Source organism: Hyperolius riggenbachi, chromosome 3 (assembly GCF_040937935.1).
Source record: "Hyperolius riggenbachi isolate aHypRig1 chromosome 3, aHypRig1.pri, whole genome shotgun sequence".
Lineage (NCBI taxonomy): Eukaryota > Metazoa > Chordata > Amphibia > Anura > Hyperoliidae > Hyperolius > Hyperolius riggenbachi.
This window is the reverse complement of record NC_090648.1, coordinates 313,067,849-313,080,763: the sequence shown is the minus strand read 5'-3', so window position 1 is coordinate 313,080,763 and position 12,915 is coordinate 313,067,849. Positions and strand designations below refer to the sequence as shown.

At 43.7% G+C, this 12,915-nt stretch overlaps 1 protein-coding gene across 1 annotated transcript in view; it reads right to left on the bottom strand.

Annotated features, from left to right (window-relative positions):
- Positions 1-11,863, bottom strand: part of SLC35E3 (solute carrier family 35 member E3) — a 17,733-nt gene extending 5,870 nt beyond the window's left edge. The window contains exons 1-4 of the mRNA XM_068276697.1: positions 11,199-11,863; positions 5,192-5,302; positions 252-410; positions 84-166 (exon numbers count right to left, since the gene is read on the bottom strand). Of these exons, the coding sequence (XP_068132798.1) occupies positions 84-166; positions 252-410; positions 5,192-5,302; positions 11,199-11,585 (740 nt within the window). The 5' untranslated portion in view covers positions 11,586-11,863. The remainder of the gene's footprint in view (positions 1-83; positions 167-251; positions 411-5,191; positions 5,303-11,198) is intronic.
- Between the last annotated feature and the right edge of the window lie 1,052 nt (positions 11,864-12,915).

The following is a 12,915-nucleotide window of genomic DNA, read 5'->3' as shown; positions in this document are numbered from 1 at the left end:
CAAACAAGCTTACATGCAACAATAATAATATCTATTCCATCATTCCCTAATATGTGATGATCACAAGAATTTGAAAAGGATACGTAACTGGTGAGGTATTTCCGATTATCCAATAGATAGATAAGTTTACAGTAAAGGCAATAACACCAGAAACAAGCACCATCACCTGCAACAGAAAGAGCAGAATTTAGAATTCAGTCTAATTGAATGCTTTCAAAATGTTCAGAAATCGATCAACACTGTAAACTTACTATTGCTGTGAGTGACCATGGTCCAAATACTCCACCTTCCCCAACTACAGGTTCAAAGAAGGGGACTACAGCAAGCAGCATAGCGGAGGACAATGGTGCTTGATAGTACAGCAACTGCATGGAGTTCACCTGTAACTCATGCTGCTTGGCTCCAACCCACTGCAAATAAATGAGTCCACAAATCAACAGCAGCCAAACAAAACATCTAGGAACAAACTAGACAAAGTCTAATGGATGACAAGCAAAAGCAAATGCGGTTTCCTCAATTTTGCACAGAAGTCCCACTGACAGTACACACTTTGCATGGAATTTACATATACTCAGGTAATCAGGAATACCTCAAGCATGACAGAAGCAAAAGCAACAGTGCTCAACTTCTGAAAGCGAAATCCGTGAGGAATCCATTTTTCGATTTAAAGGACAACTGAAGTGAGAGGGCTATGGAGGCTGCCATACTTATTTCCTTGTAAGCAATACCAGTTACCTGGCTATCCTGCTGATCCTCTGCCTCTAATATCGTCAGCCATAGACCCTGAACAAGCATGCAGCAGATCAAATGTTTCTGACATCATTGTCGGATACGACTGAATTAGCCCCATGCTTGTTTCTGGTTTGATTCAGACTGCTGCAGCAAATAGATCAGCAGGGCTGCCAGGCAACTGGTATTGTTTAAGAGGAAATAAATATGGCAGCCTACATATTCTTCTCACTTCAGTTGTCCTTTAAGCTACAATATCTTGGAAAATCTTTAGGGAAACAATTCCCTTTTATTATTGAGAAGTGGCAATGAAGCATTGGACTGTGCGTGCTACTCTTGACCTTCAGCTAAATCACAAGATACACAGTTCTTTGTAAGCCAGTGGACGCATCTAACCACCTTGGACCTTAGAGGCCATTCAGGAGTATTGCATTTTACTCTGTAGCCATACTGTAGTTCACTGTGCTGAAATAAGCTAAACGTAAAGAAATTATGCAGCGCTCGTTATTGACTTAAAGTCAAAATCTAGGCTTGCAGGCAGGGCATTCATTCATGGATGAAGTGTGTTAAAGCAGGTTTTATCCAGTAATTTATGAGGTATTTACTTTATTGCAGAGCCTGGAGTACAGTGAAAGTCTGTTGGGAGTGAGTGGTCAGCAGAAGTGACAGTCATTTCTGCCCAGTGAGGTTGCTATTGCCATCAGGTACCAAAAGTCTGCAACCTTCATCTAGGTCATATCAGAACAGAGTAGGGTTTCCAAAAGGCTAGTATATTATTAGCTCTCGCAGTGAGAATTTGTTTACAAGTCCAGGTTTTCCTGGCATGGTGGTCACTTTAAAGTAAACCTGAATTGAAAATAAACTTTTGAGATAACTGTATGTGTACTACCAATAATAAAGTATAGGAGACATAGAAATGAGTCTTATATTCTCATACTGTATTTTTATGCAAGTGTTTGGTTTTATTTTTAAGATTGTCAGACTGTCACAGCTATTGTTTAGAATCCTCACTCTGCCTTATTCAAGTAAAACTGAAGCTAGCTTAAAAAAAAAAAATAAAGGCTCTGGATCCCAGAGTCTTCCTGGTCTTCTGTCCGAGCCTTCAGTCCTTCACTGGCCAGTCAGGGCTGTCTAGCTTGTGCACAGTCGACCCGATGCATTACTGAAAGATCCGGAGTGCTGATCATGCTGGGAGATTGCATTGTTCCCCTCCTTACCACACCTGTAGGAAGCCTCTCTGCTGTTTTTACTCTCCCCTATAGCAACAGAGCGCATAAATTAACTGTAGCCTAGCCATGCATTTGTACTCATCCCCGAAATGTTACCCAAAGGATCAAATCCCTATGCGCAACAATCATTGTGCACATTTGAGCACCATTAGATTTAAAAGACAGCTATGCTTTTGCATAACACTTTCTGAATGTCACAGAAGAACAGTAGGCTGTGTACAGTTACACCGAAACAAAGCTGTGCACAGTTTGTGCAAACAATGCTCTTTCACTTGGCCAATCCATACAGACATACTGATTGGTCTGGTCGGAGACTGCTAACCAGGGATCCAGCGCTGGAACGCGGTGACAGTCAGGAGAACAGGGAGGACTATAGGACCCCAAACCTTCCCTCTCTTTAGGTGAGTATCTATTTTTTGTTTTTATTTTCGCTTCAGACTCCCTATAAGGTGTCCATTAATGGTGCGATTTTTATTAAACAATCTTTTTCAAAAATATAATTCAGTTTGATAGAAAAGATTGTATTAATTTGATCCACAACATTAAAGAATTTAAACTATTCTTATATCGAAACCAGTGGTGATTGTATCTATGAAAAAATCTGCTATGCCAATTGCCCAGTTCTGTAAAGGAAATGATTGATATTGCAATCATTCAACATCAATTGGGTCCTCCAGATCTGTTTTTACACTATACTATCTGAATAATCTGATTGAAAATACAGTTGTTCACTACAAATTGTATTGTTAATGGGCACCATAAGAAAGCCTAATGCTGGGCATACACGGTGAGTTTATGCACCGTATCGAGCCAGCGGCTCGATGTCGGCGCATCACCGCTCATCCGCGCGAATCGATTCCCGCTTATCCACGCGGGCATCACTTATCAGCCACTCGATTCCCCACTATTGTCCACCCGCGGGGAATCTATCCGGTGGGTCATCAGGCCTGTGGAATATTATCAATCGAGCCATCAGCGGCTCGATTGATAAGGAAAAAACTAACCGTGTATGCCCAGCATAATGTTGTTAAGGTAGGTAAACTCAATGCAATTTTTACATAGATTAGATATTTGATTCAATCACTTGGTCCTTACAGGTGACAATAACTGTCTGTGTATGTTGTGTGTGTTCCTTTAAAGGGAACCTTAACTTATGCTGGGTACACACTGAGATTTTCTGGTCGATTTACTGTCAGATCGATTATTTCCAACATGTTCGTTCTGCTTTCCGATCGTTTTCCGAGCATTTTCTGATCGATTTCCTATTACAGTGCATGGAAATCGATCGGAAATCGAACGAAAAGCAAATCGGACATGTTGGAAATAATCAATCTGACCGTAAATGTTTACCTGGGTACTTCTGCGCAGTATAGGTGACTAAGCATAAGAATACATTCTCCTGTGAACTAAAACCCCGGCTTTTAACTTAGCTGTAGGGATAACAGTTGTGCCTGGATGAGTGAATCTGTAAATGCATTTGTTTGAACATTTGCATGCGAGAGTGCAAAGGGGTAATAGATTTTTGCTGTTTTCTAGCCACATCCCCTTCAGCACCTCCCTTTCCTTAATAACTTATTTAATGTCCTAACTGGAGGCGATGTGCCTGGATATATGTATTTTTTTCTTGTTACTGACCCCTGTGGCTAGGGTCTAATTCAGTGCACTCCCTCCTTCCCCTGTATGTGTTTGTCAGCATGCACACAGCTTATGCTGGTGTATGTGCATGGTGCACATGGACACATAACGTTAGCTCCCTTGTGCGATTGGTAATATGCACTGTCTGTCCCAGGAGAGGACGTCAGGATGTGTGCTCCTAATCCATTGATAGGTTTGATGCAATGAATGTTTGCATGTCTGCACTATGCATGTTACAGGGCCAGAGTTAGGACACCTATGTTTACCTGGGTACTTCTGCGCAGTATAGGTGACCAAGCATAAGAATGCATTCTTCTGTGATCTAAAACCCCAGCTTTTAACTTAGCTGTAGGGATAACAGTTGTGCCTGGATGAGTGAATCTGTGAATGCATTTGTTTGAACATTTGCATGCGAGAGTGCAAAGGGTTAATAGATGTTTGCTGTTTTTTAGCCACACCCCCTTCAGCACCTCCCTTTCCTTAATAACTTATTTAATGTCCTAACTAGAGGCGATGTGCCTGGATATATGTATTTTTAAGGGATATGGAGGTTTCCTTTTAAGCAATACCAGTTGCTTGGCAGTCCTGCTGATCTCTTTAGCTGCAGCAGTGGCTGAATCCCACACCTGAAACAAGCATGCAGCTAATCCAGTCAGAGCACCTGATCTGCATGCTTGTTGAGGGGCTGAGGCTTAAAGTATTAGAGACACAGGATCAGCAGGAGAGTCAGACAACTGGTATTATTTTAAAAGGAAAAATCCATATCCTTCTCAGTTTAATGATTGACACCATTTACAGAAGCCAAAAATACAGATTTATAGTTTTACAAGTGTCAGTGAACACAAAACCTCCTTTTCTCCTTAAAGGTCCCTATGCTGTCCCAGTGTAATAGGCCTGGTGCACACCAAAAACCGCTAGCAGATCCGCAAAATGCTAGCAGATTTTGAAACGCTTTTTCTTTTTCTGTAGCGTTTCAGCTAGCGTTTTGCGGTTTTGTGAAGCGTTTTTGGTGTAGTAGATTTCATATATTGTTACAGTAAAGCTGTTACTGAACAGCTACTGTAACAAAAAACGCCTGGCAAACCGCTCTGAAGTGCCGTTTTTCAGAGCGGTTTGCGTTTTTCCTATACTTAACATTGAGGCAGAAACGCATCCGCAATCCAAAATCTGCAGCAGCCCGGGAGAATGCGTTTCTGCAAAACGCCTCCCACTCTGGTGTGCACCAGCCCATTGAAATACATTACCCAAGCGGATCCGCACCCGCAAGCGGATCGCAAACCGCAGCAGAACCGCTCTGGTGTGCACTAGGCCATACAGTAGAATCTCATTATAGTAAACTCTGATATTGTAAACCTATAGTAAACTCTGTCCCCAAGTCCTGACCATGCGCCTGTATCAATATACAATGTATAACAAATTCAGATAGAATAAAACTTCTGATATTGTAAGCTACTTGGCCAGCTCCCTTGACATTTTCTATAAAGGGATTCTATTCTACTGTAATTCATTAACATGAGAAATGGGAAAGCTGAAGTTGCTAATCTCATTGCTCTCTGACCCGGTAACATTGTAAGTATGAAAATAGAAAAAGTACAAACCACTTGATAAAGGGATGTTACTACAACACCAACAGCAGCAAACACCATCCCCAAGGCGTTGAACTTCACATCGTAGTAAGAATTTAGAAACACTCCCAAAGTTATGGGTACCTTCAAAGACAAAATTCAACGAGATATATTAAAATTTTATTTTTCTTGAAGATAAAAAAAGGTTATTGTCCTTAGCACTGAACAAAACTAAAATATGCCGAGGCATAAATCAAGACAGCTATGCAGTGTATACAGTATGCAGAGTGATCTGCATGTAAAGATGAAGGAGTGTCGACCATCAGAAAACAAAATACTCTTTCATTGTAATCATACAAACTCAACTTAGCGGCCATTGACCATTTGATTCGATCATTATCAGATGAAAAATGGGTGCTGCCAAGAGCATGCCCAATCGACGATGCAACGACACAACCGAAATTGATTGCATGTATCGATCAGACAAGCAGGTAAATCTCAGACTGACGTGCTCAATAGGGTGCCGGTAACGGCTTGCAATATCGGGACAAGCAAAAAATGCGATGGCTTTGGCCCCCCCCCCCCCCCCCCCCCATGTAAATGTGCACCATCTGTGCACCTATACTTTACCTGTGCGCTGTCGCCCTCTGTGGTGCCCCTCCATCTTCCGTTTTCTCCATTTGCCATTGACGTCACACGCGGCACTTGCTATACACCGGCGGCGTGTGAGACGCAAATGAAGTATAAATGCATGCACAAGGTGGCACATTTACAGTAGGAGGGCAGCAACAGATGTGGCAGATGCCGGGTCATGAGCCCGATTCCTGAGAAATTTCATGTTGAAATCGATCGGGAATCAGCCTGCAGTTTATGGCGACCAACAGATCTCTCTTCAATCATAGTGAGATCTGTCTCTTGGTCGCTCGGCCACCAAAATCTCTAGATGTATGGGCGGAGTATAAAACATCAGTGTATGTGTGGAGTAGAGATGGTCAGTGACATGCAGATAATTTGACTTGGCATTTGCAAAGTATTAAAGAGAATCTGTATTGTTAAAATCGCACAAAAGTAAACATACCAGTGCGTTAGGGGACATCTCCTATTACCCTTTGTCACAATTTCGCCGCTCCTCGCCGCATTAAAAGTGGTTAAAAACAGTTTTAAAAAGTTTGTTTATAAACAAACAAAATGGCCACCAAAACAGGAAGTAGGTTGATGTACAGTATGTCCACACATAGAAAATACATCCATACACAAGCAGGCTGTATACACCCTTCCTTTTGAATCTCAAGAGATCATTTGTGTGTTTCTTTCCCCCTGCAGCTATCTTCCACTGAAGTGTCAGGCTGTTTCTTCCTGCAGAGTGCAGACAGCTCTGCCTGTTTGTAATTCCTCAGTATATGAAAGCCCAGCCAGCTCAGAGGACGATTTATCCAGCTTGTAAAATATAAGAGAGAAGAGAGAAGCTGCTCTAATCTAAATAATACACAGGCAGTATGCAGAGAGGGGCCTGGAGGGGGGAGATGCATCACAGAACCACAACACTGAAGAACTTGGCAGCCTTCCAGACACAGGCTGACAAGTCTGACAAGAGAGAGATAAGTTGATTTATTACAGAGACTGTGATAGTAGAACGTGCTGCAGTAAGCCAGAACACATTAGAATAGCTTTTGGAACTTGTAGGATGATAAAAAACAGGATGCAATTTTTGTTACGGAGTCTCTTTAAGATGCAGTGATCATTGCTTCTTCCACACTGCAGTTATGGCTCTGGAAGTGCTGATCAACCAACTCTTCATTCACATATAGTGGAGGACTCCACTAAGGCCAGGTTTATTAGTGGCGATTTTCTTGCAATGTAATGGAGGTATTTTAAACCAAAATTCGCACTGCAATAGTAAGTCTATGTGACGTTCAGAGTGCATCCAATGCATTGCGATCCAAAAGACTACAGTATCCCAGCACAATGCATGTAGTGCCATACCACATAACACACGCGATAACAGTGGCAGTGAAGCATACTTTTCATTGACTGCATGCTTCACTCTATGCGACGCAACAGTCGCATAATGTGTGATGCAACTTTTCCATACTTGCGTTCCTGACTAACAGGAGAACTGGAAGGTCCCAGGAAAAAGTTAGAATATCATTCCTTTCTGCATCCCCTTGTTCCACCGTCAGGCCCCCCATTCTAGCCACCGACTATAAATTTGAAGAAGTACTTGTGTCTCCGGTACTTACGAAGAGGAGTGGCTTTTTACTACGCACAAGCGAATGCGGTCATACGGGTGGCACAGTATGGAGCCGCTCATCTTCACAAGTACTTGAAGACCTCTTAGGAGTACTCCAGAGGAGACCCAAAGAAGCAGCTGGCGGAAGATTTGACTGGGGGGCCCGGCAGTGGAACAAGGGGACACAGAGAGAAACGAGAAGGCTCTAAAGCCTGGTACACACTATGCAATTTCCCGTCAGATAGATGGGTCGAATAGATTGTTTTTCTGGTTGGACCTGTTGGAAATTATCTATTCGACCCATCTATCTGACGGGAAATTGCATGGTGTGTACCAGACTTAAGGGATCCTCAGCCAGGTGAGTACCTAACTTTTTTTGTTTTAGGCCCTTGCAGCTCTCCTTTAAGTCATATACACTATAAATTGGAGGAATCTGCACAAATAGTCAACCAACGTAATAACTTAGCTTTCTGTTTGGATCTCGCAACCTTACCTCTGTACTACTGTATAGCTCCTGCCACTGAAAAGCAGATATAGAACTAATGAAAACTAATCTTTAGCTTTCAACCAAGTTCCTTGAATTTACCTTTTAACAGAGTCACCATTGAGAGGAGATACCAACTGGCTGATGCCTCAGAAAGCTTTGACTCTGCCTTCTAGATGAAGGAGCTATATTACAGTGGAATGATCATTGCCACAAAACTAAAAGATTGTGGGATGGAATATTAAGGGTAAGGTATTTAGTTGGCTTATCGTTTGTTCAGACTTGCAATGCGTCTGCATAGGATAGTAATGCTGGGCATACACAAGTCGACCTGGCGGCTCAATTAGCCGCCGGATCGACTCCCGCCGTGTCCCCGCGGGCAGCCGGATCGATTCCCGCTCGTCCCCGCGGGCGCTCCTTATCCTCCCCTCGATTCCCCGCTATTGTCCACCCGCGGGGATCGAGCGGGGTATCGATCCGGCGGGTCATAGGACCTGTCGGAAATTATCAATCGAGCCATCAGCGGCTCGATTGATAAGGGCGCATCGGCCCGTGTATGCCCAGCATAACACATGTACAAGGCCTGGTGCCAGCTGAGATCGGGATTCAGTCTCTCTGGTAACAGTTCAGGTTGAGTTCTGTACAGACACATCACTAGCCTTAAGCTACGTACACACATGCGACAACGATCGCTCGTTGTCAACGATGAACGAACTTTTAATTGACGAAAGAACGACCTAAGTAAAGTTAGTTTTAAAAGGTGTGTAACGATCACATCGTTAGAACGAACGTTACATCACGTAAAAGCACCTACTGCGCTTGCGCATAAAAATGAAAAGTTCCATGGAGAAATAGTGAAATGCGCATGTCAAGCCTAGTACGAACGACCGTTTTCAACGATGTACTACTTTTGCAAACGATCGTCGTTGGGAAAAATCCGCCAAGCTAGATCGTTTGTTTTTAACGATCTAGCTCGTCCGTCGTTAGACTTAATGGTCGTTGGCTGCTTTTTTTTTAAACGATCGTCGTTTGAAACGATCGTTTTAAACGACTATAGTCGCATGTGTGTACGCACCTTAAAGGGGAACTGAAGAGAGAGACATATGGAGGCTGCCATGTTTATTTCCTTTTAAGCAATACCAGTTGCCTGGCAGCCCTGCTGATCCTCTGCCTCTAATACTATTAGCCATAGCCCCTGAACCAGCATGCAGCAGATCAGGTGTTTCAGACATTAAAGTCAGATCTGGCAAGACTAGCTGCATGCTTGTTTCTGGTGTTATTCAGATACTACTGCAGAGAAATAGACCAGCAGGGCTGCCAGGCAACTGGTACTGATTAAAAGGAGATAAATATGGCAGCCTCCGTATACCTCTTACTTCAGTTCCCCTTTAAGGATACCAATGCTTCTTTTGCTATGGAGTTGGAGGAGGGACAACGAAGCAGCTCACGGCAGGCAGGGCGAGTAGGAAATCAGTGCGCTTGGGGGTCAGTTGGTCTGGCATTAACCGGTGTACACATGTATATGAAACTTGACCGAGGCGGTCGATAATGACAAACTCTGCCGAGAGTCTAGTGTGTGTACAGCTGCTCCCAATGCACACCAACCAGCTATCAGCCAGACAGATCAATTCACTTGAATGCTGACCGAGAGAATTATTCTACCCATTCACCCCCTTCCCATCTGTGACAGCCCGCCCCAGCATAGCAACAGAACCTATCGTTAGCCTGCAGGCTGGTAAAGCATATAAACATTCTCAGCCCCACAATGTTGCCCAAGGGATTAAGTACCAATCCCTGGCGGGCAACATGCCTTCTACATCTGTACAAGGCTTAACTCATGATCTGGCATGCCGAATCTTTAGGCAACATTGGGAGGCTTCTGTACCTTATTGGCTACCTCAGTCGAGTTTAAGACACTTGAATTGATAAAAGCATCAGATGAAATAAAAAATCATCAATAACTGGAGCACAATAGATTATTTTATTCTACTGACATATGGATCCACACTGATTAGGCATGTCTGCTCTTTTCTAGATCAAACATGATGTGGACAATAATTGCATAGCTTATAGTGCACAAAAAGTTACAAAGCTAGCAGTGGTGACTTTTCAATCACTATTTGACCCAATTCCAGCTAAATTGTGATTCAGTAGGTACTGTATATCAAATATCATTAACCTGATTACGGTAAGCAAAAAATACAATTTTCTGAGACTTCTTCTGTCAGATTGATTAATTCCAAACATATCCGATCTGATTTCTGTTCAATTCCTCATAGATGTGAAAGGAAAATGACTCAGAAATCAGATCGGACATGTTGGAAATAATCGATCTGACAGTAACCCTGTCAGAAAATTGCATTGTGTGTAACTAGTATATATTTAGACATTTTCCAGTATAATGCAGTGTAACATTTTATTTCCCTGTACATTTTTTTCTCTCTTATCTCACATGCTCCCAATTGCAAATGCTGGCAAAGTCAATAAGAGTGTGTTCAGGGGAGCTGATGTCTTGGATCATTATTTAAAACTGTCTCAAGCTTTTGTCATCTCCACTACTAGAGGGCTCTTTCACATTAGCCAACGCGTGCAGGAGCAGTTCTCCTGCACACGTTGACTAGCCTGCGGCTGTCGTCAGGAATCTGCGGTGCGCCGCTGAGTAGCGGCGGTAGTATTCATTAACCCGATGGGAAAACGCAGATTCCCGACGAGAAACAGCTCCCGGGTGCATCGTACCGCAACGCATCAAAACGCAGCGCCGGGTGTGAAAAGTAAAATGAAAGTCTATGGACTTTCCTTTTACCTTGGTTAACGCAAAGTATAGACTTTGCGTTAAAACGCTGAAAAGGGCTCTGGTGTGAAAGAGCCCTCAGAGAAACTGATTGGATTTTGTCCATCAATGTACTAAGTAGCAACTAAATTCAGTCCATTAGTTTTAGGCATCTTTCACACTATATGCGCTGCCGTGTGCATTTCAGCAGCACGTATGGTGTGCAATCAGTAAAAACGTCAGAAGTGCATAGACAGCACTTCTGATAGTCAGACTATATGCGCTGTTGCACTGCTGTGTGCATTTTCGGCAAAGCGCATCGCTGATCCCATTCAATGTAATGAATGGGATCGGCAGCAAAATGCACAGCAACGCAGATGGCATTCATTCATGTACGCTTTTGTTCCGAACGCACAGCCATCTGCGACACCTGGTGTAAACAAGGCCTAATGTAAACCATCTCTGAACTAGATTACCACACTGCATCCATTGCTGACTACTTTATTAAATAAATCCAAGGTATCCAAAGAGAATGATTATAAAATGCAGCACTTACCAAAGTGAGCTTGATCCTGAGGGAGAACGTCTTTCCATACCAAAGTGACTGGATAAGGATGATAACAGGAGTAGTCATAACTTTTGCCAGCTGATAGGTGCCTATGGTATTGTTCTGAAGAGACAAGTTTGTGAACACCACAAAGCCACAGAAGCTAATGGCTAATAATATCACCCTTGAGGCTTGGAAGCTCTTGGGGCAAAACACCCCAAATCTCTGGCAAAGGTATAGTCCCAGCCAAGTGACCACAAAGTGCACCAGTGTCAGGCTCATGTTGGGGAATCCATGATGAACATAGATCCATTTGTTGATAAAGACAATGCAGATTGATGACAACAAGTTGGCCAAAAGGCCAACAGCGATCCTCCAGTGGGGAGAAAAGTGCATGATGATCTATTGTAGAGCAAGAACTGAGCAGCAGCTACTGAAACGCTAATACTAGCAGAGAGAGTTGGGAAAACAATATACATATGCACATATCAATAAAATACTCAACATAGAAGAGCTACAGGAGACGGGTGGAGACACCAGGAAGGCTGAGAGGGGGAACAGCAGCAGAACATAAAAGCACGAGAGAATTGACCAGGTCACAGCGGAGGAACACCTACTGCTATGCCAAAGGATTTCACTCACGTTTTACTAAAACCCTCCTCCCCGCCTGGCCACAAGCTACGGCGCATGCGCAGCGCAGAGCAGCTGACACGTCACAGCAGTTCCCATTCACAGTGTGTGCTGCGTGTAAGAACGCGAGTCCGTGATGCCCACATCAAACATGTCCGCCGCTCCTCTGCAACGGGGCAAGTATTACAGCTCATGGTAGAGATGGGAAGTCCTGTAATGTCTGATTGCGCTGCCCGGAAGCTCCCTCCCACACAGTCAGTCACAGAGTAGCACTCAGGCTCAGTGTGAAGTTAATTATGCTGCTGATAGTAAAATAATAAATATCTCCGCTTCCACATATCATACACTCCTCAAGTTTTAGGGTAGGGAGAGGATCCCCCGAACGACCTCTAATGCCAAATTTCAGCACCCGAGCCCCGCTGGTTCAGGAGATAGATTAGAGAAACCTATCTTGGGGGCTGCAATTTGGCATAGGGGTAGTTCGGGGGGGTCCCCTCCCTACCCTGAACATTTGGGAAGTGTAGGATGTGAGAAAGCGGAGATATTTAGTATTTTACCACCAGCAGCATAATTAAATAGGATGGCCGCACAGTCTCCTACTGCGCATGTGGGGCAGCGCAAATCAACAGGCAGCGTAATCAGACACAACACCGGTGTAATGTCAGAATGGGCAGCCCAGCACGCTGAAGGGAAACGTCATCACGTACTAGAGCATCGGGCTACACGCCATCAGAACGTGACAATGGCTATCATTCATAAAGCATTTCCGCATGCGGAAATGCTTAATACCGCTGACTTTACCGAACACTCAGCAAAACCCCAATTCATAAAGGCTCTTTCCGCATGAAAAGCTGACATTCCCGTGAAGAGCGATACATTTCCGCCTTGTGCGGACTTTTTCTAGATTAATCTAGAAAAAGTAACAAACGCGTCCATTCATAAAGATTAGAGCAAGCGGTATGCGGAAGGAAAATACCGCTTGCTCGACAGTAGCGATAGGCGGGCGGATTACTTGTGAATGAATGGGACGGACCTCCCAAGCAGCATCAGACAGAGGAGCGCACGGAGGGAATCGGGCAGCTTTTATGTTTCCGCA